Here is a 23,488-nt window from a genome sequence, read left to right as displayed (position 1 = left end):
CTACTGACTGCCTTGTGTATGTTTACTTTTAGAACTCTATTTTGAAAATGAACAGGTTCTGAAGGATGACTGTTGGTAATGTCTCAGAATAAAGCTGGGAATAAATGCATTACAACAAAAGCATCAGTGTGATGTCTTTGCCAGACTCTGCACCATTGTGTTTTACTGAATTAGATTCAGAGCCTCTTACCCCAAATGATTAAGATTTATATTCCTATCTGATAAAACAGGCAGGAATGAAGAGAAAAAAGACAAAGACTAAGTAGCAATTTGATCTGCAGTTTTCCTGTAGTCTGCCAGCTGAATCATAGTGTGCGCTGAGGGCTATTGCTAGTTTGTCTTGCCTGTGTTTTGGTGGATTTTTTGAAGCTCATTGGATTTTAAAAACAGACCAAACTGAACAGAGGGCATTGACTTTACAAACCAGTAGCCTTTTTTAGAAAAGCTTTAAAGGAGGAGCTGTGGGTGCTTGGGTGGTACAGCAACGTCAGCTGTAGGAAGATGCAGAGGGCTGGGGATCAAAAGCCAAGTAAGTTAGTGGGGTTGCTGAGAAGAATGACTGTGAAGAAAGAGGTTCAGATGTTCATGTAAGAAAGAGAAGAATTTCCTGGCAGTTTGAGGACAAAGGAATATGTGATAAAATGAAGTAGAAACAAGGAAAGGGATTTAAACAGGACAGTCCTTGCAATACTGCTTTCTGCATGTAAATGCCATTATGTGTGCATGTGAATAGCCATTATGTATTTTGGAGATAACATATGTGAAGTCGCAACATAGATTTGTACTGTAGTGTGTAGTGTAGTGTAGTATAAATATGCCCAAGCTAGCTTTAAATTATTTAGCTTGAGCATGAGATCTGCTCTACCCATTGTAACACAGAGATTGGCTGGACTAATGTACTCAGCTGAGAAGCAAGGTGTGTTCGCTCATGCTGAGCTCCATGCTGTTGTGGTTGTACTAATTTTGGCTTTAAACTTGACTTATTGAAAGTTAATATAGAAAAATAATTTCAATTCTGTCTGCCAGATAACCTAGCAAAAAGTCCAAGACATTGCAGGTAGCTTTTAGAGAATCAGATAGAAAGGTATGGAAATAATGAATATGTTATTACAGTACTATTAATCTGATCTGTAAATATTTTAATTAGGAACTAGAAGAGAAGTTGGTCACAGTCTTTCTAGAAGCATAATGCCTCCTTTAAGCAGATCACCTTGTCTTGTGTAAAGAAGATGGCCTAACATATGTTGGCAAACTGTAATTCTAGCGTGGGAAGATATTCCTACATTATCTTTAAAAGTAGTTTGATAAGGATTTCCTATCTGAATGGCTGAAACATACTCCAGTGGAGGTAATGAAACGGGAAAATCACTTCATAGAACAGATAGTTTACTTTCATGAGTATCCTTTGGTTTCTTTGTTATAAAAGGAAATTTTTGCTGAGGACAAACTGAACTGTGTCAAAGTAATAATAAGCAAACTTTTAAAAATGCCAGCTTTTGCAGATCTCCAATTAAACATGGAGATGGTGTGGAGTCCTGGAGGGACACAGGTGCAGAGGTGAGTTAAAGGTACAAGGTGTGGGAAAATGATGAAATTAAAAACAAACTAGCTACATCAACTCCCTTACAAACTCAAAATATTGAATAAACTAAAATTTCAAAGAAAAGTGCCCAATACCTTTCAACCTAGCTTTCCCTGTTTTCTTAATTTCTCTTTCAGACATTATGGTTTTGTTTACAGACAGGACAAAAATTCTGTTTGCCAGGTTGGAAAATAGAAAGTGTCACAGGTCCGGGAGGAACATGCAGAGATGTGCCTTGTGATGGTGGGGGAGAGAATACGGCAGAGCCTTGTTTCTGATTCTCATCCATTCCATAGAATGGTCTTACAAATTCAATAATGTTTTAAATTGATGAGGGGGGAAGTTTAACAACTCTTTCACTGCATGTGTCTCACCTGCCAGTGAGAGTCAGTGAAACTGAATACACAAACAGCCTTGGATTTGAATGTTACCATTTTATAGTGTGTTCAGAGAACAGATAGCAGTGGAAACAATCTCATCTTTTTAAGTCTTTAATACTGCCTTTTTAAATAGCTGTGTGAATTTTAGCTGGTTACCAGCAGCTAGAACCCCCTGCTGCTTCTGGGATTGCAGAGGGGAACAGCAAACTGAATTTTGAGCTGCCAGCAATCCTCCTGAAGTCTATGCTGAACAGCAGGAGATTCTTGAATATAAGGTTAACAGGCGTAATAGGAAACGCGCACCTGATTCCCCAGGAGGCTGGAGAGGTATAAACAAGGGGCAGAGAGAAAATGGGGCTCTGAAGTCTTGAAGAAAACAGATGGGCTTGCTTCCTAGCTGGCTGCAAAACTGCATCTCTATGGAGAGCAATGATGGCTGGGGAAAAAACCTAAAAGAACTTTCACTTGATGGAAGCCTGAACTTTTCTTTAACGAACGTAGATACAACCATTCCAGCTCCTGGTTTAACACCCCATCAATGTTAATTTATGTCCCAGGCTGAACAGCTGCCTCATCAGAAGTTATCTTAGAAAGTGGTTCCTTAACTAACACTTTTCCTTTTCTCTTCTTCTGTATTCTGTCTTTAAAGATATATTCTTTAGAGTTGTAAAGAATCAAAAAAGGTGAAGTGTTTCAAAGGAGTTTATTTTTTTGGAGGGAGGGAAAGGAGTGAGAAATAAGTTGGAAGATGTACATATTGCTTATGATCCACCTGATGGCTTTTTCTGCCAGGCTATTTGCTTATTCTGCCCTAAACAGAGATTGCTTTTTATCTGAACTTTCTAAATAAAGTTGAGAATAATGCATTGAGGACATGGAGATCAAATTTTGTTTGAGCAGTAAGCATATTTTCTTGGTAGCTCCTTTAGGTGCAATTGTGAGTATGGTAGCACACATATAGTGTTTCAGCTCTGAAAGGTAAGCATGTTAAAGCAGAACTTTAGTGTATAGTTTATTTTATAGGGTCTTTGTAGAGACTTCTATTTGCGTGCCTAGGTGCTCATTCCCCAATATTCTTTCTTTTAAACAGTGCCTGTTCATATTTGCCTTCCTTGAAAATTTATTTCTGACAGTTGGTAAATTTTTCCTAGATCTATCTAAGACATAATTGATTTTGATTTCCTGAACACATAATTTTATATGGTAATATCTGTGCAAAAGCAATTTGCTATGGTTCAGGGAACTGGACTATTATGGGCATTTGTCTTTGTAATGCAATTATAAAGCTACTAACTTGATCTTAATAACATTTGCCTATTAGCACTTATTAGATGCATGAAAGGAACACAATGCAATTTTAAACACAGAAAACGATGCTGAAATATGCTTCTGCATCTCTCCTGGATTATCAGCCACAAGGATGTACCGGATGGGATGACAAATTTTCTGCTTTTATTTTTGTAGACATTTCATGAATCCTACATTTTAGAATTAGACTATTTTTTATGTTGTATCAAGTAAAATTAGCATGTTTTTTAATATGTTTCTGTGTATTTGTCTGTGTGCATGTATGATTTCCTTAATAAAGTGCAGTTTGTATCAGTTTAAATTTTTAATGCTATTGCTATTTTTTTTTAATTACGCAAAAGTCAGTTAAGGCCCAACTTAGAAAGAGACATATGTAAGTGTTCAGTTTCAAGCCTATGCTCAGGAACATAGCAACTTGTAAGCCTAAAGTAGAACATGTATCTGAAGATCTTGATTCAGCAAGTAATTTAATTCTGAGTACTCTAATTTTTTTGTCTGCAGTAGGTCTTAATTTATCTTGGAACTATTACAGAGGAGTTCCTGGCCAAGGGGGATTGATTTAGACATCTTTCCATCACATGAATGGCATGTGCTCACATAGACTCTTTTGAAATGGACTTTACTTCATGACCATCCTGAATACTCTATTCCAGGTTGTTTTGGACTTTTAATAGTTTTCTTGAAATCTCTGACTTAAGTGTAAAGAGGTTTTTTTTTCTGGTGCTTAGTTGGCAGGCATCCATTAATGATTGAGAGATTTACTAGCATTTTCAACAGAAAGGCCAAGAGTTGATAAAACTGTACGAGACAGACCTTATACAATAGAGAAATGCATTATAAATACAAGAGGATATTATAATTGAAAGTTATGTTTACTGAGAAAACATAACAGTCAAATCTTCTTTCTGATGAGGGTAGCCTATATAAGGCAGAAATTTATATTCCAGGGTTGCATTTCTGATGGTAGTTATCTTCTGATCACCTCTGACATTTCTAAAGAATCTTATCATCACAACAGTCTTTAGAGGTAGAGGAACAGAAGTCATAACTTTCTTTTGAAGGTGACTCTTGTGTTCTTTGCTTCGCAGACAGAAGTGTCTAATTCAACTGATGGCCATAGAAAACAGAAGTCCTACTTGCTTTCACATTGAGGCTTTCTGTGTTGTTAATCAGCATATTGATTTTTTTGTTGGCACTTTTAATTAATTTTCTTTTAAAGCAAATTGAAGAATCTTAATACAGTGCTATTAGCAAATGTGACATAAAGACTCATAAAACATATTGGAATATTTAATATGTTTCCTTTTATTTTTAATTCAAAGGATGCTGTGACAATATGCACTCTGGGAATAGGAACTGCTTTTGGAGAGTCCATTCTGGATAACACTCCTCGCCATGCAACCATCGTTACCAGAGAATATAGTGAGCTCCTTCGAATTGAGCAGAAGGACTTTAAAGCACTTTGGGAGGTAAATTCAGATGTATTTGTAGTTTATGCAGAAAAAAAGTGATTTAACCTTTGTAATGAAATATAAGCACATTTAAACTGTAAGCAAAGTAATGATTCTTTTAAATTAGTTTGGACAAAAAGGAAAGTCTTTTTACTTCTTTTTAGTGCTTTGTATTCTGCATGATTACATACTCCTGTATTTGTTTCTTGCGGGCTTCTTCTAATGAAATAACTTGGGTGAAATTTCTGGTGGAGTTTATTTGTATACTGCAGGTGTTGCTTTCTTAGCCTTAAACTTGCTTTTATTGCCAGCATTTATGAGGAGAGTCTACCCTTAATATACTCTGATATTTTAAATTATTCTCCTTTACTCCTCTCTCATCACCAGCTGTAAGGGGTTTAGAATTTGCAGATGGATCAAGATCACTTAAAAATTAAGTTACTGATTACATGTGAATTCCCTTGAAACTTTCCTTTGTGGAGAAGGTGCTGCTGAGGTTCTTCATTCTATCATCTGTACGTACTTTGGTATCCATGCTGAGAAGACGTCATTGACATGTTACTGTGCTAAGTCACTGGACTTGAATCAGTTTGCATTTTTGTAAGGATTACACTTGATTTGAAAAGTGTTCTGGGAATTGGAAGGCATCCTGTTGGCCTGGCCTACACTATTGCCAATTTGTACTGTCAGATGGTGTGACAGTGTCCTAAAGTTGCAGATCTAGGGACACTATATTTAAGAAATAGATGCAGGTTGTAGTGTTTTAGTTTTGCTTCTCTCCTGAGTGCAGACAGATGGGATTTTTTTGGCTTTCTCTTTTCCTGAGAAAGAGCAACATTATACTCCAAATAATTGTCCTAAAGAAGTACTAAAGGAAGCATATCAGAAGGAAAATCAAATCCACAACTAGCTACACTGACTGAGGAAACAGCACTAATATCACCTGTCTGCAGATACGTTGCCTTGAGCATAGTTAATGGTACAGCATGACCAAGGCATGAAAGACCAATGTGTGAATGAAACGTGCTTGCCATTGAATGCTCTGACAATATCAGATATCATTCTTTGACTTGCATAGCCACGATTTGTACTGGTTTTTTGGCAATGGCTACAGCTAAAACAAAATGCTCATAAAGTCTCATAGCAAATTTGAAGAAATCCAGAATGCAATATTTTTCTGCAGTTCATGTTTTTTTCTCTACAGGAGATTTTACTGATTTTGATGAGTTTTTTGATTATAGATGCTTTCAAAAAAGGTCATGTGTGTTGAAAGTATTGGGAGCTATCATAGGGAGCCTATTGCAGATTTCATGAAATTGTGCAGTAGAGCATGTCACAGATGCTGCAGGTGTCACTCACAGACCACACTTTGGCTTTGTGGTACTTGGCCTTTTGTGCAGATTTACAGTGAACTTTTCATGTATTTCAATGTGCTTTCTTTCAAAGAGGCTGTCCCTGTGCTCTTAGTGAGTGGAAAATTATGCCACGAAATAAGCTTTGCTGGTTGGTCTGAGGTAGGATTAAGCTGTTTGTTTTTTTCAAGGCAATATTTGTTTCCTTGCAATCTACTAATCCCAAAGCCTACATGAACTGCAGCTAAGGTATGATAAACAAGAAATGTTCAAAAACCAGACAGAAACATATTTAAGAAAATTTCCCCAAAATGTACTAGCAATAGCAACAGTATATTATTATCAATATTATTATTACTGTTGTTGTTGTTGTATTTACTTTTCTTCAAGGAAACTTTTTGATATGTTATGGATGCTGTGGTGTTCTATCTACCTTATCCTAATCATATATCTTTGATGTAACAAAGCCCATATGGGGAAACAGTTATTAATATAGTGACATGCCATTCAGATAACTTTTAAATTTGTTTTTAGTGAAACCCCACACAAAATCAAGAATGAATCACAGATACTTATTAACAGTAGTACCATCGGAAAAATAGGAGAAGGCAACAATGTCGATGTCATTACAATCCAGATATGGTAAAAACTAAAATCTAGTGCATACAAATTTCAACTCTGCAGATAATGAGAACTTAATTCCAGAAAGAAGTAGTTTCTCCACTAAAAAAATGTTGAACAATGCCAAAATAATAATACTGTAGTTTAAGAACAACCTAACTAAACTGTAGGATTGGAATTCTTAAAATGGTTACTGCTTTTGTGAATGTAGGATTTTTATGATTAATAATAGAAGTGAAAATTTTTTATATATGATTAAGTTTTTTGTTTGGTTCCCCCCCTCCCCCATGAAATTTACTTCTGGGGAAATTTACCTCTTTCCCTCTTTTGAGGGAAAACTGTTAACTGATTAAAGATTTTTTGGCATGCAGAGCATGGACATTCCAAGATTTCAATTTTTAATATTCTTTTTTTATTTTTGGGTTGTGAATATAATCTTGGAAAATGAACCAGTATACATTGATTTAGTATTGACTTTAATTTATTGTGCAACTAATCTGAAATGATAGGACTAAGAGCTATGAACTATCTTCCTTTATAGTAAAAGTTTGTTAACATTGAAACCTACTGATGAAGTTTGCAACAAATGTTTTTCTATCACAAATCTATACAGTTCTTTGAAAGACAAATAAATACCCATTTATACTGCTTATGAATCTTTTAGGATAAATCCTGAAACTAGATTTTAAGAGAGAAAGATATAATACCTATCTATTTTAGTTATTTCTAAGTTTAGAAAGAATTTTCAGAATCTCTATAACTTTATATTATGAATTTACAGATTTTTCTGAATTTTGTTTAGATTGAAGAGTAACTTTTCCTGTATTAGCTGTATTGCTCTAAGAAACAATTGGATTGATAGAATGTTTCACAGACCAGATGTGGCTTATTAACATTTAATACAGAATATACAGCAAAATATTAATTTCTTTGAGTATCATTACAATTGGGTGTATACCTGGAAGAGATTGCTACTTCTAAACAGACTTTGTTCTTTTTTTTATCACTCTTCTTCTGTCAGTTTCACAAATTTAAATACTTTTTGAAGAAAAGATAGGATATTCTTTATCAAAAATATAATAAGATACTTTCTGTAATATATGGAACCACATATTCAATCAACCCTTTATATACAGAAAGATTTTTCTATGACTTCTATTTTTAACAGTCAGGGAATGCTGGTCAAAAGAAATTATAACAACAATTACCAGTTAAAATGGCCTAGTCTTTTCTCTAATGACTATATCTGTTGAAGTAGCATCCTATTTGGGAACATCTGGTGAACTTCTAAGCTTACTGATCCTTGGAGATTTGTTTTCTATCAATGGCTCCTATAGCAGATTGGAGATGATGAAATCTGTGGTTAGGTTCTCACACTGCTGAACACTGTTCCATGATGAAGAAGCTCTAGGAGGTTATGGGAATCACTGGTGACATGCTGTTGTGCACTGATTGTCCCTGGCCTTCATCTCTGAGGAGCACTCATAAACATGAAAAAAGCTATTCATCACTATTATAACACTGTAGACTTCCAAGGTGCTCTATGAATCTGTAGGAAGAAGTACGCTTTGTGTTGATAAGAACTTGCTTTCCCTCTTTAGCATCAATGAGTGAGTGTGATGCTAGCTACCTTGCCCAAAAACCTATTTCAAAGCACAAAGGAAAATACATCCAAAAATAAACATGAAAGCAGAAGGCTACACACAGGGAGCTCTGGTTATGCACATCCTGTTGGTCACTGGCTTGCTCCACCCCTAATAGTTGGATTTTTTTAAACAGAGTAGGAGTGAAATGAATGTATCTGAGCAGTGTTACCATTACAGAAGTTCTCTGTAGTTCATCCTCAAGCTTTGTCTTTTCATGCTGTTGCAAACCAATTCAAAACCAGACAGGAAGGGAGTGAATCTGCTGAGAGGTGACTTATTTTTAGAGGTCTTCCTACCACAGTGAATTACTCAGCCTTCCTTGGATAACATACAAATAACCAATTTCCTTTTGTGTGGAATGAGATTATGTTAGAAGTTACTGAACATGCCTTGAGAAACATTTGGTCTTGAGTAAATGAAGAACAGCTATTACTTCGGTATGCAGTAGCTTTGGAGAGAGGGAGTCTTGACCCCTATAAGGTCAGAATGATTATTTTAATTCTTTTTTATTCATATTCAGCAGCACTTACACATCTTGTAGTCTGATAAACAGTAGTGTAACTTACTTCCTGCTTGTGCCCATCTGATGATAATTCAGGAGCACTCAGCAGACTTCACTGCTCTGAAATGATAGCTTTGGGAGAAGCAGTTTTCTTACCCTCTTTGTTTTCTGAACACTGTGAATGTTAGTTTTTAATGAGCTAGTTTAAAACCAGATCCTCTGTCAGAACAGAAGAAATTTTACATACCATTTCAATCGAAATGGTGTAGGAAATACACGTATAAAATGGCATGCTGACTTTAATGTTGTAGCACTGTTCAGTGAGATTTCTGAATAAGGCTTAAGTTCATCAGAGTTGAGACCACAGCTCTCAGTGCATTTGCCTGTGATATCGGTTTGTCTTTTTAAGGTATATCTAAACATATCCCTTATATCAAGGTGTAATTTAATCTTATGCCTCATGTTATGTGTCAGGATTATGGCAGTAGGAATTATGAAGGCACTGTAAAAATACATGAATGAAAGTGAACATATAAGGATTTTCATTTGTTTTATCCATTTGGCCATGCTGTAAGTACATTATTTATCAAAGTATGTTACTGAATCTCATGTAGGTGTTTTGCAGTGTAATGCAGTAGGCAGCATTTCAGAGAGGCAGCCTTTTCCTTGCCTTAGGCTGCTGGAAAATATATGTTGCATTGTCACTTGAGAATGTTCTTACTTCTTTCTCTGGTAGACGCCTGAATACTTCATCATGTTTAAGGAGTATTAGGAATCTCATGTAAATGTCAGTACTTTCTAAAGCACCTTTTCACCAATGAGTATTCCATACCTGAAATTCCAGTTCATTTAAGTGAGAGATTAAATTTGATTTGAGAAATGAAATATTGGGAGGGGAGAATCAAACAAAAAATCAGATTCATGTCCAGCCCCTAAACTATCAGCTTAATTTATAGTATACTACTCTGCTAGTTTATTGCCTAGTAATCAATTGCAGAAGTCTTTGCTCTGATTTAGTGATAGCAAACATAGTCGAGGTATAAACCGTAGTTAATAAAATACAGAATATTTAGGTTTGCAGGATGGGCGATGATGTGATTTAAAATAGTGAAGTGCTTGGAGATCCACAAAAGCATTAAAAGGTGGTCATGGAACACGCAGCTCTCTTTACCTGCTTCATGTCACACACTCCACTGACTGCTCAAAGTCTACCTTGATGGTTTGTCTCTCTAATAGGGTTTTATTTGAGAAATGTAAAAGTGATCAAATTGTCGTAGCCTGCATTTGCAATGTAGCTGGAATAGTGTGTTCACCAACCTCTCGAATAGCCATCTTGTCAGAATAAGGAAGAATTATTCCATGTTATCAGATACAGAATACAACACAGAAGGAAGACAAGGAAGGACTCAAGTGTGTGGAATCTGTTGCCTTATGCTGTCTGCAAACCTTCAGCTGATGACCAATTCAAATTTGTATGCAAAAAACAGAGCTAGTGTGAGAGACATTGAAAAATGAAGTGATGATAGGCAAGCAGGAGATTTTTTTCCTAGAGTAACACATGGAAGGAGGAATATAAAAAGTCCTCCTCCCCTCCCCAGCTTTAGAATATGACAGTAAACACAGAATTGGCAAGATGTGAGCAAAGCTTTGAAAGTAACTAACATCCCACCTTCATAACTTCTGTGTTAATACTGATAAAGCATGCAAGTGAGTAGCAGGGAAAGATTCCAAAATTGTTATTATTCCAAGAAGAAGTTCCAGATCGCACTCCCAGTTTTGCTGGTGTGAATTGAGCATATTTCAAGTGAATAAAGTACAATTGCTTTTGATTACACATGGAGCTAAGTGGGAGGAGTCTTGCCTTTAGTGCTGCTGTTATATTGGTTTTGACCATCCTTATAATATGCCTTTAGGGTTTTTTCTCTTGTTTTGCTTTGTCAAACATTGCTAATTTTGATGAGTGATGCTCTGTCTCGTAGAACAGATTGAAACAAGTATGGAACGGCATTCTATCCTCAGTAGCCAGACGTACATTAGAGCAAGCCATGTTTGTCAGCATAGCAACACAGTGGCTGCTGCTTTCATTCGGGTGTATTAATCATTTCATGTTTTAAAGAATGGATGCAGATTTTGGGAGCGCTGTTTTTGACAGTGTATCTCCTAAGGTAACCTTCCTGGCCACTGGCAGTGGAGAAATATCTAGGAACTATATTTTTCACTTCAATAATGCAGCTTTTCTCTTGGCAAGGTATGTACTGATGGAAGTGTACAAGACTCTTGATAGAGTCTTGCTATGATATGTTCTTTTCTAAATAATGGCATTATGACTGAAAAGTTCATAATCAGTAGTTGCAACTGTTTCAGATAATTTGCTGTGCCGTTATGTATGGTATTCAATACTGTCAATGTGGCACAGTTTCTGCAGAAAATCAATGGATCCAGTTAGTTTTAGCTGTGCATTTCCCTTTCTTTGTTGCTGTCCTTGGTTTAAGGTGACAGATGCAGGTACTTCAGACACCCCTTAAGCAATTGAAAAGATTGAAAAATAAGAAGCTGATTGGAAAGGCCTGATCCTTCCTCATGTCTCTCTGCAACAAAATTTCCTGGTGCATGTTCTTGTATGTTATCCCTACAGTCAGTTTGCACCTCACTCTCCCAGATTATTCTGAATCTGTTTCAGTAGCAACATTTCGTGTCTGTGTCACTGATCACCATGCAGAGGTGGAATAAGGCTTTGTAGACCTGATTTCTCTTAAACCACTCTAGCATGTAATTTCTCTTAGGTGCAATGCTGTATCACTGTAGTAATGCCTGTCAGCTTGAAGCCCCTGTTGAATCCTATTATACCAGACACTGCAAAAATATATTGTCATTCCTATTTACAGCCCTTGTAAATGTTTATATGTTTATTAGCACTTCAGAAAGCCTTAAATTATATTGGAGAAAGCTTGACTTATTTGAGGTTCCTTCTTGGATAAAAAGAAATAGAAACATCCAGTGAGCATGTCAGTCTCCCTGTTAAGTAATGCCTTTATTGGTTTTCTCATATTTTGTCATAGTTAAAGTTGAAAAATATGAATTCATCTGATTTTCAAGAAAAGAAATTATTTTGATTAATTCCTAAAATATTTAAATTACAGAAGAACATCTGACAAACTGAAATGTGTACACTTAGAGTCTGCAGATGTTTTTGAGGCTGCTATTTTTCTTTGAAGCTTTACTGCCAAACTTGCACTTTCTATAACCAGCTTTTTTATTAGCAAAGAAAGTGCTTTTCATCCTCAGCAGATTGTATTATTAAATGTGGTATCTCTAAGCATGATGTGCTAAATGGCAAAAACATATATTGCAAAACACAACTGGGAGCCTACGAATCTTATTTCAGGGAGCACACTTCTGGTCTTTCATTAGTTCATTTTCATTAGGTAAAAATGTCTCTCAGAAGGATCATAAGATTTGAAGCTTATAAAATAGTTTCTGGCTTTTTCCCCAAACATACGTTTTAACTATCAAACATGTGTCTCATTCTCATCTGTCGCAGAGAGAAAAAATGCATAACACAGAATTAAGTCTTTGTAGATATGTGTGTGTATATAATCTGCTATCTCTCTGATATGTATTGTGTATATATATTGCTATGTTAAATTCATATTTGCCTCATCAAACTTCTGTGTCAGATTGCCTGGAGCTTTGGTTCTAACTGCATTTGTGGTCAGCAGTTTCCTTTCCTGCCTTAGAATGGATACCAAAGTGATCAACTGCATAAGGCTTTGCTTACACTTCTAAACTTTTGGACTGTCTGTTCCTTAACTCAACTGTGGGGTCATATGTGGATGAGGTTATTTTGGAGATTGACCCTTTCTAATCTTCTGGTCAGTGTTATCATCTCAATCCTTGGTTTCTTTTCAGATGAGTCATGCTTTTTCTTCCTTACACAAAAAGTTAATCTATTATTACTGGTTCCTCCAGGTTTGTGAGAAAAATAGTAATCCCTTAGAAGCTTCCTTTTAGCAGGGAGTTTTTGTTGCTTTACAGCTATGGATATGGTTGTGTCTTCCTCCAAGGCATTCCTATAGAATGTGTGCTTGCGTGCTGCATTTGAACGGGTGCTTTCTGCTTGTACTATATAATGGGTCAGGCAAATAATGTGAAACCATTTATTAGATCAATGGATATGTTTTAGTATTGACATTGCAAAAATCCATTAGCTTAAATCTGCTGGCATTTAAAAAAAAATTAGAGATCTTTGACAATAAGATCCGTGGCAGTGGAAGATCTCATGTGGATCAACACAAACTGAAAGCAAGGGTACTATATTATATTATATTATGTATTTATTTTTTTATTCTGACAGTCTTGTTGAGTTGATAAAATATTTTGTAAAAATATTGTAAAAGTGTTCACTTTCATGTAGCAAGAAAAATGAAACCTACAAGTCCTGTTTAGTGGAATGTAAATTCCTCCTTTCGTAAGGAAACACTACCTTGACTGAGCATTCAACACCTTAAAACTCAAAACAAACTAAACCCCAGACACTATCAATTTATTAGGTATATAGATTAATAAATGGGCTCAAAAAGAGAGTGCCCTTTGCTCACCTTGGATAGTACAGTTCTGATAGATGTCTTTTCCTGGTCATAATCAGAGCTGTAAGGTTCAATGTTTGCCCTTTCCCTTAGACTAGTTCCTCCCTTCTTTTCATCCATTGTGAAACCCAGCCTTATTGAAGTCAATGAGCATTGTGGGATTTCAACCCAGGTAATTACTAATTGCTTCCTTCTCCTTCCATAATATGCAGCACAGGCTGTTGGCACTAGGTTTAAATCCTCTTTACCCTCTTCCCTTCTGTAACAGTTTCTTATCCACTGACATAGGTGATGCGATGTGAGAGCATGAGGCTGGAATCACTCAAATGATTTTGTGGCTTAGTAGTTCAAGGGTGCTTAACAAAATGGTCAACCCAATACTTGTACTGAGGTAAATTGTATCAAAGGTTTACAAACTCTAGGCATCCCAGAGGTACGCTTGAAAATGAAGATATAAAAGACTAAGAACTGAATATGGAATATCTCTCCTGTGGCAAAGAATAAGAATTACAGGGCCCAGCCTGTCATCTGTGCTGATTATGGCCACATCCAGATATCAAGAAAAGAAATAGATTTAAAAAAACCCCAAATAATCCATGTGCTTGGTCTTGAATCAATCTTTTTTTCAGTCGGAGCAGTGGAACTCCAACACTTAGAGTTCTCAGAATTCTTGGGTGTTGCTCTAATTCCGTTAGTTCAGTGAGCTACAAAATTCCTAGAAATCTCTTCACCAGCAGTGTGAAAATATCAGGCCTGAAACATGCCCTGAGGGGCCTGCAGGCCCTCTGAAATGTTTAAATCTCAAGGGGATTTATGGAACAACCTGTTCATGGATAATTTTTTTTTTCTTCTGGTGAATAGTTGTTTATGCCACAAATATTCAAGAACAGCACGTAAGACATCATGGCCTTCTAAGGCATGTGCTCCCTGTATTTTTATACTCTGTAATGAAGTGGATGTTTGCAGAACTCGTGTTTTCATGTAATATTTCTGTTACAGGCTGTTGTTGAAATCAGTGGTTTATCAGAATTTGTGGATTCATACCATCAGTCTGATGTGATGCTTAAGGCTCAATTTCTTTATCCTTCATCTCATACCTGATTAGATAAGACCATTAGTGTGTTTCCTCTGAACTCTGCTTAAAATAGTTTCTCAGTTAAATCTCAAATGAAGAAGTTAAAAGAAAACCAAAAGTCACAAATAAAAGTTTACACACTAAATATCTTCTGACTGAAGTTTACTTCTGTTCCATTTAAATTATATTGATAAAATACTCTTGTCGTTCTAGATGCTGTACTTAACTCTAAGCCAGGCTTGTATACTATTTGTCTGAGGGTGATAAATAATCAGCATTTAAAATTAAACCTTGCCATCCTGCATTTAGTACTTATAATTCAGCTTCCTTACATTTTAACCTCTGACCATTTCCTGAGTAATTTCTATTTAATTTTGCATTCCACCTCTCTCTTGACCTTTGAAAAATATCGTTTCTGACTACCAGTGCAAACCATTTTCTTGGAGTATTAACTGCTTCATTTTCCAAAATAGACAAACTTTATTCTGTTAATTTCCACAAAACGCTATCCAGACATTCCTGAGTACAGGTCAGTGAAAACAGGTACAATGTCATTGTCTTGTTTTAGCATAATAAAAATATGCATTACAATACAATATTTGTATGACCTGGCCTTTGAGAAACTGAGTCCTTCAAAGAAATCATGCTGTTGTGAAAGGACTGAGCTATAAGGGAACTTGTTTGAGTTACTTATGCTTTTTGCTTAATTCTCTCTGGGGATAATGCTGGAGACTCTCAGTACAATTAAAGAAAGATTAAAAGCTCAGTACAGGCTTATTTTCTCTCTTCTTTCTTTCTGCCAATACCCTTCAAGCCTGTGTCCTCTCTAGAAGCATGAAACATTTCTCAAAGGCCTTTTTTCTTTCTGCCATCATTTCTCAAGCAGTTTTCTGGTATGCATCTCTTGCACAGATTTACAAATATGGTTTGTCTTTCTGCATTTGTCACTTTTGTTCCTGCTAGCATTTAATGCCAGTTTTGTTAATCTCTGGTTAAGAGTTCATTGAGTATTTCTCCTTAGGTTTATCTGTGACATTTAGATCCTATTAGATAACCAGGGATCACCAAGCAGTTAGGAAATAATTCTTGTACTGTTGAAGTTGGTGAGAATTATGCCATCACTTAGTATTTCTTAGTACCTTCGCTCTGCAGAGCTGAAGGAGTGAAATGTAGTCAAAGTGTAGACAATGAAGTGGATATGTGTCAGTACACTGATGAAGTAGCAGATTTGATTACTGAGAAGGTACCCAATTTACATAATGCTTTATCAAAAAAGAGCTACATTTCAATCTTCAATGTAATAGCTGGGGCATTTACCTGTGCTGTTGCTGTGGTATGGTTGAAAGATTAAATGCTTTGAGATTACAACCAAAGTTCACATCAAAACTCTTGTTTCTGCAGGTTGTTTCTGTCTGATGTATTTACATACATCTGCCATATGGAGTTGCCTTGTAGAGGGTGTTACTTCCATCTGATCTCATATACAAAATGTACTTTGTGTCATTTTATTCTGAGACACTTTTCCTGTTTTAACAACAGAATGTGGATTTTTCTGCCTTTTAACTTTTCTGAAGAATTACTTGATATAACTTCAGAAAATGATGCATGCTACCAGTAAGCCCACGAGTATTGATACTCAAATGGATTGTTGTCAACTTTGTACTCTAAAATTATGTAAAGGTGCGAGGCACAGGAAATCCTGGAAATGCTAGCAATGGTAGGAATACAGATTTTACTACTATAAGAATTCTCTAAGGGACTTATTTTTACATGGGCATCCATACTGTTAATCCAAGTATCATTACAGAATGGTAGGTGAATTACCTTTCCTGGGGTCCATTAACTGAACGATATATTTGGATAAGAATTGAGTTAATCTATATTGAATAAAATGTAATGAATGGTTGTGACATCCAGAAGCAGACCAAGAGTTATATTTTCCCTCCTTATTTAACAAAATAATTCATACTACTACTATGAGTTTTATGCTTTTTAATGTGTGAAAAAACAGTAGACCCACAAAAACCAACCCTTGTGATGCTGTTCTGTGGCAAGTAGCTTTTGCAGAGGGATAGAGAGGTACTTTATATCTGCCTATCTACATATGCTTATCTTTATTATCTGATAATGCTATTGCCACATGTACAAATGAAAATCATTAATTTAATTTGCTAAAGAGCTTTATACAGAAGGAAAAAGGAACTCTTAGTTTGAAAGCTGTTAAAGTAATAGTGAATGCTATCTTTATATTAGATGTGTTTTTTTTAAATGAACATTTTTGAATGGCTTGCTTTTTTGAGTGGAATTTGCTATAAGCGATGCCCATGTGACTGTCCCCAAAATCAGATTGCTCAGCACGATGAAAATAAATAGAAATATATATGGAAGTTTTGATACCATAGAAAACAAAATCTCTTAATGTTGCTAGTTTAATTTTCAAACTCTTAACAGGGCATGTGCTGCATTACTGGTCATGAATGTGCTGCCTTCAGTAGTGGGACCTTTATCTTGGCATTTTTACTGCCACAGCGGTGCTCATCTATTAACACAAGGCATTAATCACAAACTGCTGTGTAAGAGAAGTGGGGAGAAGATTCTTATTATTCTTATTTTTTTAGATACTCTGCATGGTGAGAGAGCAGCAGCATGGATTAAGGATTTGGAATCTTAAAACAAGATGATGGAGTTCCATTAAGTTGTGTTTACTCTTGTTAACATTATACAGGAAGGCATGATATTCTTAAGCCAAACCTGTCCAATTACACTAATTTCATTGCAATAATGGACAGTAGAATTTGCTGTGCCTGTGGCAAAAGACTCCACAGACTATGTCTTCTCTCTCTTGCTGGAACCAATACCTACTATTTCAGAGAAGGTTGTAGAACAGCCCTTGATGTTTATGTATTGTAAAACAGTTGTTTATGTATTGTAAAAATGTAGTGTAACAGCATAGAATCATAGAATCATAGAATGGTTTGGGTTGGAAGGGACCTGAAAGATCATCTAGTTCCAACCACCCTGCTGCGGGCCGGGACACCCTCCACTAGACCCAAAGCCCCATCCAACCTGGCCTTAAACACTTTCAGGGATGGGGCCTCCACAACCTCTCTGGGCAACCTGTTCCAGTGCCTCATCACTCTAACAGCAAAGAATTTCTTAACAGCATACTGCATAAATAAAAACCTGTCATGCTTCCTCCACATCAGTCTTCAAGCATAGGACTGGTTCTGTCCCTTCTTTTGGAACTAAAATGATGTTTTTATTTAATGACATCTTTATTTCCATTTCTTTCATTCCATTCACTCTCTCCATCTCCCCTCTGGAGAGCTATTGGTTGATATTGTATGCTCTCTAAAGTTTTGTCTTTGCACATTTTAAGCATCTATGCCAAATGGCTTGTAAATGGATGCTGCTTTTGAAGAAACAGTCCACAGCCAAGTGCATCACATGCTACTAACAAATTTATTCTGATTTTCCCTCCAAAATTTGTTTTCAGAGTTCATTCTTTGGTTCTTGTCTGTACTGCTTTCATGTACCTTGGATGATTTCTCTCTGTTTTCGATATTTATATCCTTCACTATTTGCACACTATGGTCATATCTATGTTTTGTCATAACTTAACAAAATAAATCATGTAACTGTTCTTAATTATCCTGAAATGCCATCATGCTTCTTTGCAGAAGCTGCAACATTCAAAGTATGCACAGTTGATTTCAATGACTAGTAGAAATTATTTCCAGTCGCCTTCTGTGCAGGTTTTCTGTAAATATTCAAGTGAAAGTATACTAAGCAACTTCATTCTGTTTTCAGAAAGAAATTGGTCATCAGAAATTTGATTAGTATTGTTGTGCTCATCCCTCTGACGTGGCTGAAACAAGTAACTCTTATTTCTGTGCCCGCTCAACAAACCTGATGCTTGTTGGCCTCCTGACAATTACTCATTTATGTTCTCATAGTGTCCTTGATTTCCAAAATTCAGTAATGTTAAACAGCCATAGCTCATTTTTCAGTAACATTTTTAGTACCAGGTCCATCTCCTCTTTGGACTCTTGGTTTTTTAGTAGTGCATGATTGTCTTTACCTTTTGCAGCACACTACTTTGAGAAAACTGCCTTATACAGGTCTTACTGATTTAGATTAGAGGGTGGTGCTAGGAACCAGAAACTTAAAAGCTTTTCTGCACAGAAAAGTGAAAAAATGCAATATAATGAGTTCTCCTAATCAAATCCAGGCTTGTTAAAAACAAACAAACAAACAAAAGTGAAAAGAATCCCCCACTGGAAAGAAACAGTGTACTTAGCATGTCTAGATTTACTTATTCCAAACTTAGTTGCAGGTGGAAAAAGTTATAATAGGTAATGAACAATTCATGGCATTGATCTCTGGATAAGAAACCCATCCCACATTCACTATATGTAATGTTACCTCCTTACCTAGGGTAGCTGTCTACATTTGCCAAAACAATTTTTTTATGTTCTCTTCACCCAAGTTGGGTTTTGACCTTCTCTAAATGTTTTTTCTAAGTGTTTTTTTAAGATGTGTCTTAAAATGGCCTTTACATTTGGGCTTTCTGAAGCTTAACATCTTTTTGTGAGGCTGTATCTGTCCATTGGGCAGATGACCATTTTCAATTGAGGAAGCTATTTCATCTGGCTAGGTTTGAAGGCTTTAAAGCTAAATTTATCTCTCTTGGTTATTAAATATACATTTAATGATAGATTCAGCATGCCAAAGATTCTTTAAGGGAAAGCAAGGAATAAAACACTTATAATGTTATGTTGCCATGCAGTAAGACAGTTTATAACTGTCATCCTTTATTTCATCTTCAATCTGTAGTCTGATCTGATGTGGGAAGTGGAAAAGGACGTTTCACAACACTGACACTAAAATGCAAGCAGACATATAGTGCCATTTTGAGAAAAGTGAGAAATTCAACTTCATTGTAACACTGTTATTCCAAGGAAAAACATGAGGGTGATTGTTAGCTATTCAGAAGGATAAGATGTAGGCTTATGCTTTCTATTTATTCAGCTTTTTCCAGTGATTCTCAGTACAGTATTGTTTGGCAAGTGGGTTCTGTAGCCCATGGGACAGCATATAAACTCTTCTATTTTGTTCTTAGTTGATCTTGCTGCTTACGCAGCCCATGTTGTGGCCTGTGCAGTGCAGGTAGTAGACTCCCCTGATTTTTAGGGATCTCTGTATTTCAAATCTCATTTCAACTTTTATTTTGAAAGAAAGGTCCCTGTTTTTCTTGTGGAGAGTTTTTCTTAGTTTTCCCTGCTGTTTTTCTTGCAGACAGAGCCTTGAAATGTAAACTGGATACCTGGGGTTAAAGTGTTCCTACTGATTTATTTTCCCTAAACATTATTGATTATTTGTTTTTCTATTCACTAAAGCCAGGTCTGTACCAAAATTTTGCTGTCAGGGTTGTGGGGAAAATGTCATAGTGTTAGGTTGGGAAAACAGGGTGGGTTGTGTGGAATAGCTAGCTTAATGGAGGACTGGTATAAGGAATAGTTGCAAAAGAGCTTTTACTGGCATAAATTGTATTATCCCTGGGATAATTTGCTGACTGACTGAGGTTAAAATGTAGGACAAGCTCTGAGTTGGCCTTTTGAAACTTGTAGTATATTCCCTTAATTTTTCCATGTCATGGCAGTGCTCCATGGGAGGAATACGCTGTCACTGATCAGATAAACTACCAGTAAATTCCTGTGTTCTTCCCTGTGGAAAGCCTAAGATGTGCCAGCTCTGCGATGCAGCTATTGGGATTTCTAGCTGTCTCATGAAAATCATAAGTCTTTTGGCAATTTTGATCAAGGCATTTAATTTTACTCTCTTGCTTTCTCCGTATGCAAAGATAGTATATATTTGTTTCCTGAAAGCTTTTTGATGATTGTTGAAAGGTTGAATAAGCTATAAACATCCAGATGTATCATATGCAACTCTTACCTGAACACACAGACTCTCAGCTGAAGAGATTGCCCTTTCTTGGGGCCTCAGCATAAGCAGCTAGATGCCCTTTCTGTGATGGGACTCCAACTCTGGCTTAAAAATTCTGTGGTTTTTGGGGTGGGTTTTTTTGTAGTTTTTGCTTGGTTTTAGATTTCTCCCAAAGAATAATCTTATTGATCATTTAACCTCCAAAATTCTTCCTGCCTGTCTTAATCTAATATTTGACATTTTAAACAAATAAGTTACTTGCGTAAATAAGCACTCTGATATCTTATCTGTGGTTTTGAGAAGCTGCTTTTTTTTTTTTTTTTTTTACCTGCATGTATTTATTTGCTTGAAATTGAAGTGGACTTAGAATCAAGAATAAATTAGAAATAGATTTAAAAGTCTGCTTTTTAAATATTTTTTTTCCTGAGGAGCACTCTCTTTACAAAACATTGGTTGTTCATTCCTTTTTCCCCCCAATCAGCTATTTTCCCTTTTAGTAAGGTTTTAATGTGTTTTCTTCAGTGGAGAAGTCATGTTTAATTAAAAGTTACTTGCATGTTTTCAATTGTAGATGATAATTTGTGTGACTTTACACTCTCAATTGCCTTGAGTAATTTCCTGTAGAAATACGTATAACACATTTGCATGTTTGAAGTATTAGTGTGTCATTTGCATAGCTTATGTGTAACACTTAAGCAAACCACTGGGGCTTAGGAAGGACAGATGATGCAAACAGTGATACAATGGCTATTCTTTCTTCTCCCTGCTGAATAGATACGGAACCAACTTTGTTGAGAGAACTGGAAATTATGTTATCAAACCAACATGTTGTTAAGCAAGTGGGCCAGCAGTAATGTTATATTCATATTTTTGCTTGACATAAATCAATGCAGATTAATGTTGATTCTTACTTCATGGCCTCATGTAGTATAGCAGAGAAAATACATGTTAACACATCCCAGGTGGTATATGTCAGAATTCCATCATTTTAGCTGCTGGAGATGAGGTGGTGGGAGGTTTAAATTTTATTGCAACCATGTATTAAAATCACAGTTTTGTTTGGTCTACTAAAATAAATACTGTGGTAAGTCCTTGAGTGGAACATAGTATATATGGTTTAGCTCACCCATGTTTAGAAGAGATGAACTCAAACTGGGATAGGTGCAGAGAAGGACTACCATGGCAAGGGAGATGTGGTAAGACTAAACCAGCATGTCTTGGTCAGTCTGTGAATGTGAAAACTAGTTGCTGTCTATAAATACAGGACTACTGGTCAGGGGAAATAAATAAACTGTTGAAGGATAGTGCTGCTCAGGAGCAGGTGGGTACTAATGCAGCTTGAGTGTACATTAGAAGTTTCTTTCTAACCATCAGAACAGTGAGGTTCCAAAACAAACTTCTAGTGAGAATCTAAGGGCAAAAAAAATTGGTATGTTTAAAGTGGAGTTGAATTCTTCTTTTAGAGTAATCTTCTGTGTGTACCTGCAATAGCAGCTCCAATGCTGTTTTTACACCAGATTTCAGTATTTTGGCTAAATACCTTTTTCTTAGTACAGCAAAGACCTGCATGAAACCATGGGGTCCAAATTTTGTTTCAGTTCTCAGTCAAAAGGTATCCTTAGAACTGATATTGCCTTTAGAATTGACAGCACTTTTCACTTTTGTTTGACACATGCACGTCACGCTCCTTTTTGTTGGTGCAAGCCTGTTGGGACGGTCAGCATCGTTCTGCCCCCTCTTTTACGCAATGAATCTTAAATTCTTTTTTGGTGTTCTCCACAGAAGCAGAGGAGCACTCCTAGCTGGACCCCTGCTAGTGGTGCAGAGCTATTTATTTAGGACACTGTCCTGAGGCATAAGAGTTGGGAATTTGAATCTTGTTCCCCAGAGAAGGCAGGTGAAGGTAGAATTACTGCTCTTTGGGTGAGTCTGGTCCTGAGGACAATTCAAAGTCAGATGGAAGCGCAGCACCCTGTCTCCATCTTTCTTGAAATAGAGACTTTCAGTTCTTTGAATGTGAGGTGGTAGGCACCTCCAGCAAGACTTCTCAAATTCAAAATCATAAGATGCTTGCTCAGCATTTGCAAGGAGCCATCTGAAGGCTGGGAAGGCATGAGGTTGAAGGTACATCAGCTCCTCAGTGTTTCCGTTCAGCCAGCTGTTGGCAGCTCAGCATTGGGGATGCTTTGAAACTCTTTTTTCAGGTACCTTTCTTCAGGAAGTTCTCGCTCTGGCTTCTGGGTCTCCTTGTGCAGTCGCCCATCTCATTCCTTATCAACAACACACAAAAAGAGGAGGAAAGCTAGGGAAGCTTGAAGAAGTCATGTGCAGTCCCACACCTAGATCTAAAACTGCCTTTGTAACAATTCTGTGCTGATGAGCATGCTTAGGTCTTTGCTGCATTCTGTCCTGGAGGTTGCTGTGCTCCTGTGGCAGGTGTAAAAATAAGTGCATGTAAAATCCAGAAAGAACTTTGAAATGGATGGTGTCACATTTTGCCACAGCTGACTTTCACATTAGAGCAAAAATAGCCCCACTTTGTTTTAGGGTTTATTACAAAGTAATGAGTTAATTCTCTTTCTTTCTTTCTTTCTTATTTAGGGTAAGACACTCCATGTAGCATTTGTTTAAAATGAATGCTGATAATAAACAGAGAATAGGTCTTTATGAGTAGCTGAATTTTTTTCTGCTATTCAAATATTACTGATGTTTAAGTGGCACGTATTTCTTGTTTAATATTCAAGTATGGCATTTGTTTCTGAAAGTCAGAGAGGAATACTTATCTTCTGTGATCAGAAAGAGTAGCAGCTAGGAACAGCAGTGATGTGAGTCATTTTGACACTGAGCAAACTTGTCAGAATGTTCACATTTTCAAGACTAGATGGTCTAAGACATCCATTTTTTCTTAAATATTTTTCAAAGTCCTAATGAAAATTTAAACACCTGTGTCTCATACTGCCTTGAATTGAAAAGATCATGAATTAACAATTACATTTTACTGCTAAAATACTACTTGTTTACTGGGAAGTCAAAATAGTA

The 23,488-nt window shown here is 36.4% G+C and overlaps 1 protein-coding gene across 3 annotated transcripts in view; it reads left to right on the top strand.

Annotated features, from left to right (window-relative positions):
* Nucleotides 1–23,488, top strand: part of RAPGEF4 (Rap guanine nucleotide exchange factor 4) — a 153,310-nt gene that overhangs the window by 18,076 nt on the left and 111,746 nt on the right. For 2 of the 3 annotated variants that reach the window (XM_075756638.1, XM_075756636.1), the window contains exon 4: nt 4,593–4,739. In XM_075756638.1, the coding sequence (XP_075612753.1) occupies nt 4,593–4,739 (147 nt within the window). Of the gene's footprint in view, nt 1–4,592; nt 4,740–8,708; nt 8,821–23,488 lie in introns of those variants that run through there. The other variant, XM_075756639.1, reaches the window with a different exon arrangement.

The sequence above is a fragment of the Balearica regulorum genome, chromosome 6, assembly GCF_011004875.1.
Source record: "Balearica regulorum gibbericeps isolate bBalReg1 chromosome 6, bBalReg1.pri, whole genome shotgun sequence".
Classification (NCBI taxonomy): Eukaryota; Metazoa; Chordata; class Aves; order Gruiformes; family Gruidae; genus Balearica; species Balearica regulorum.
The sequence above is the reverse complement of the archived record's forward strand: the minus strand, read 5'-3'. Positions and strand labels throughout refer to the sequence as shown.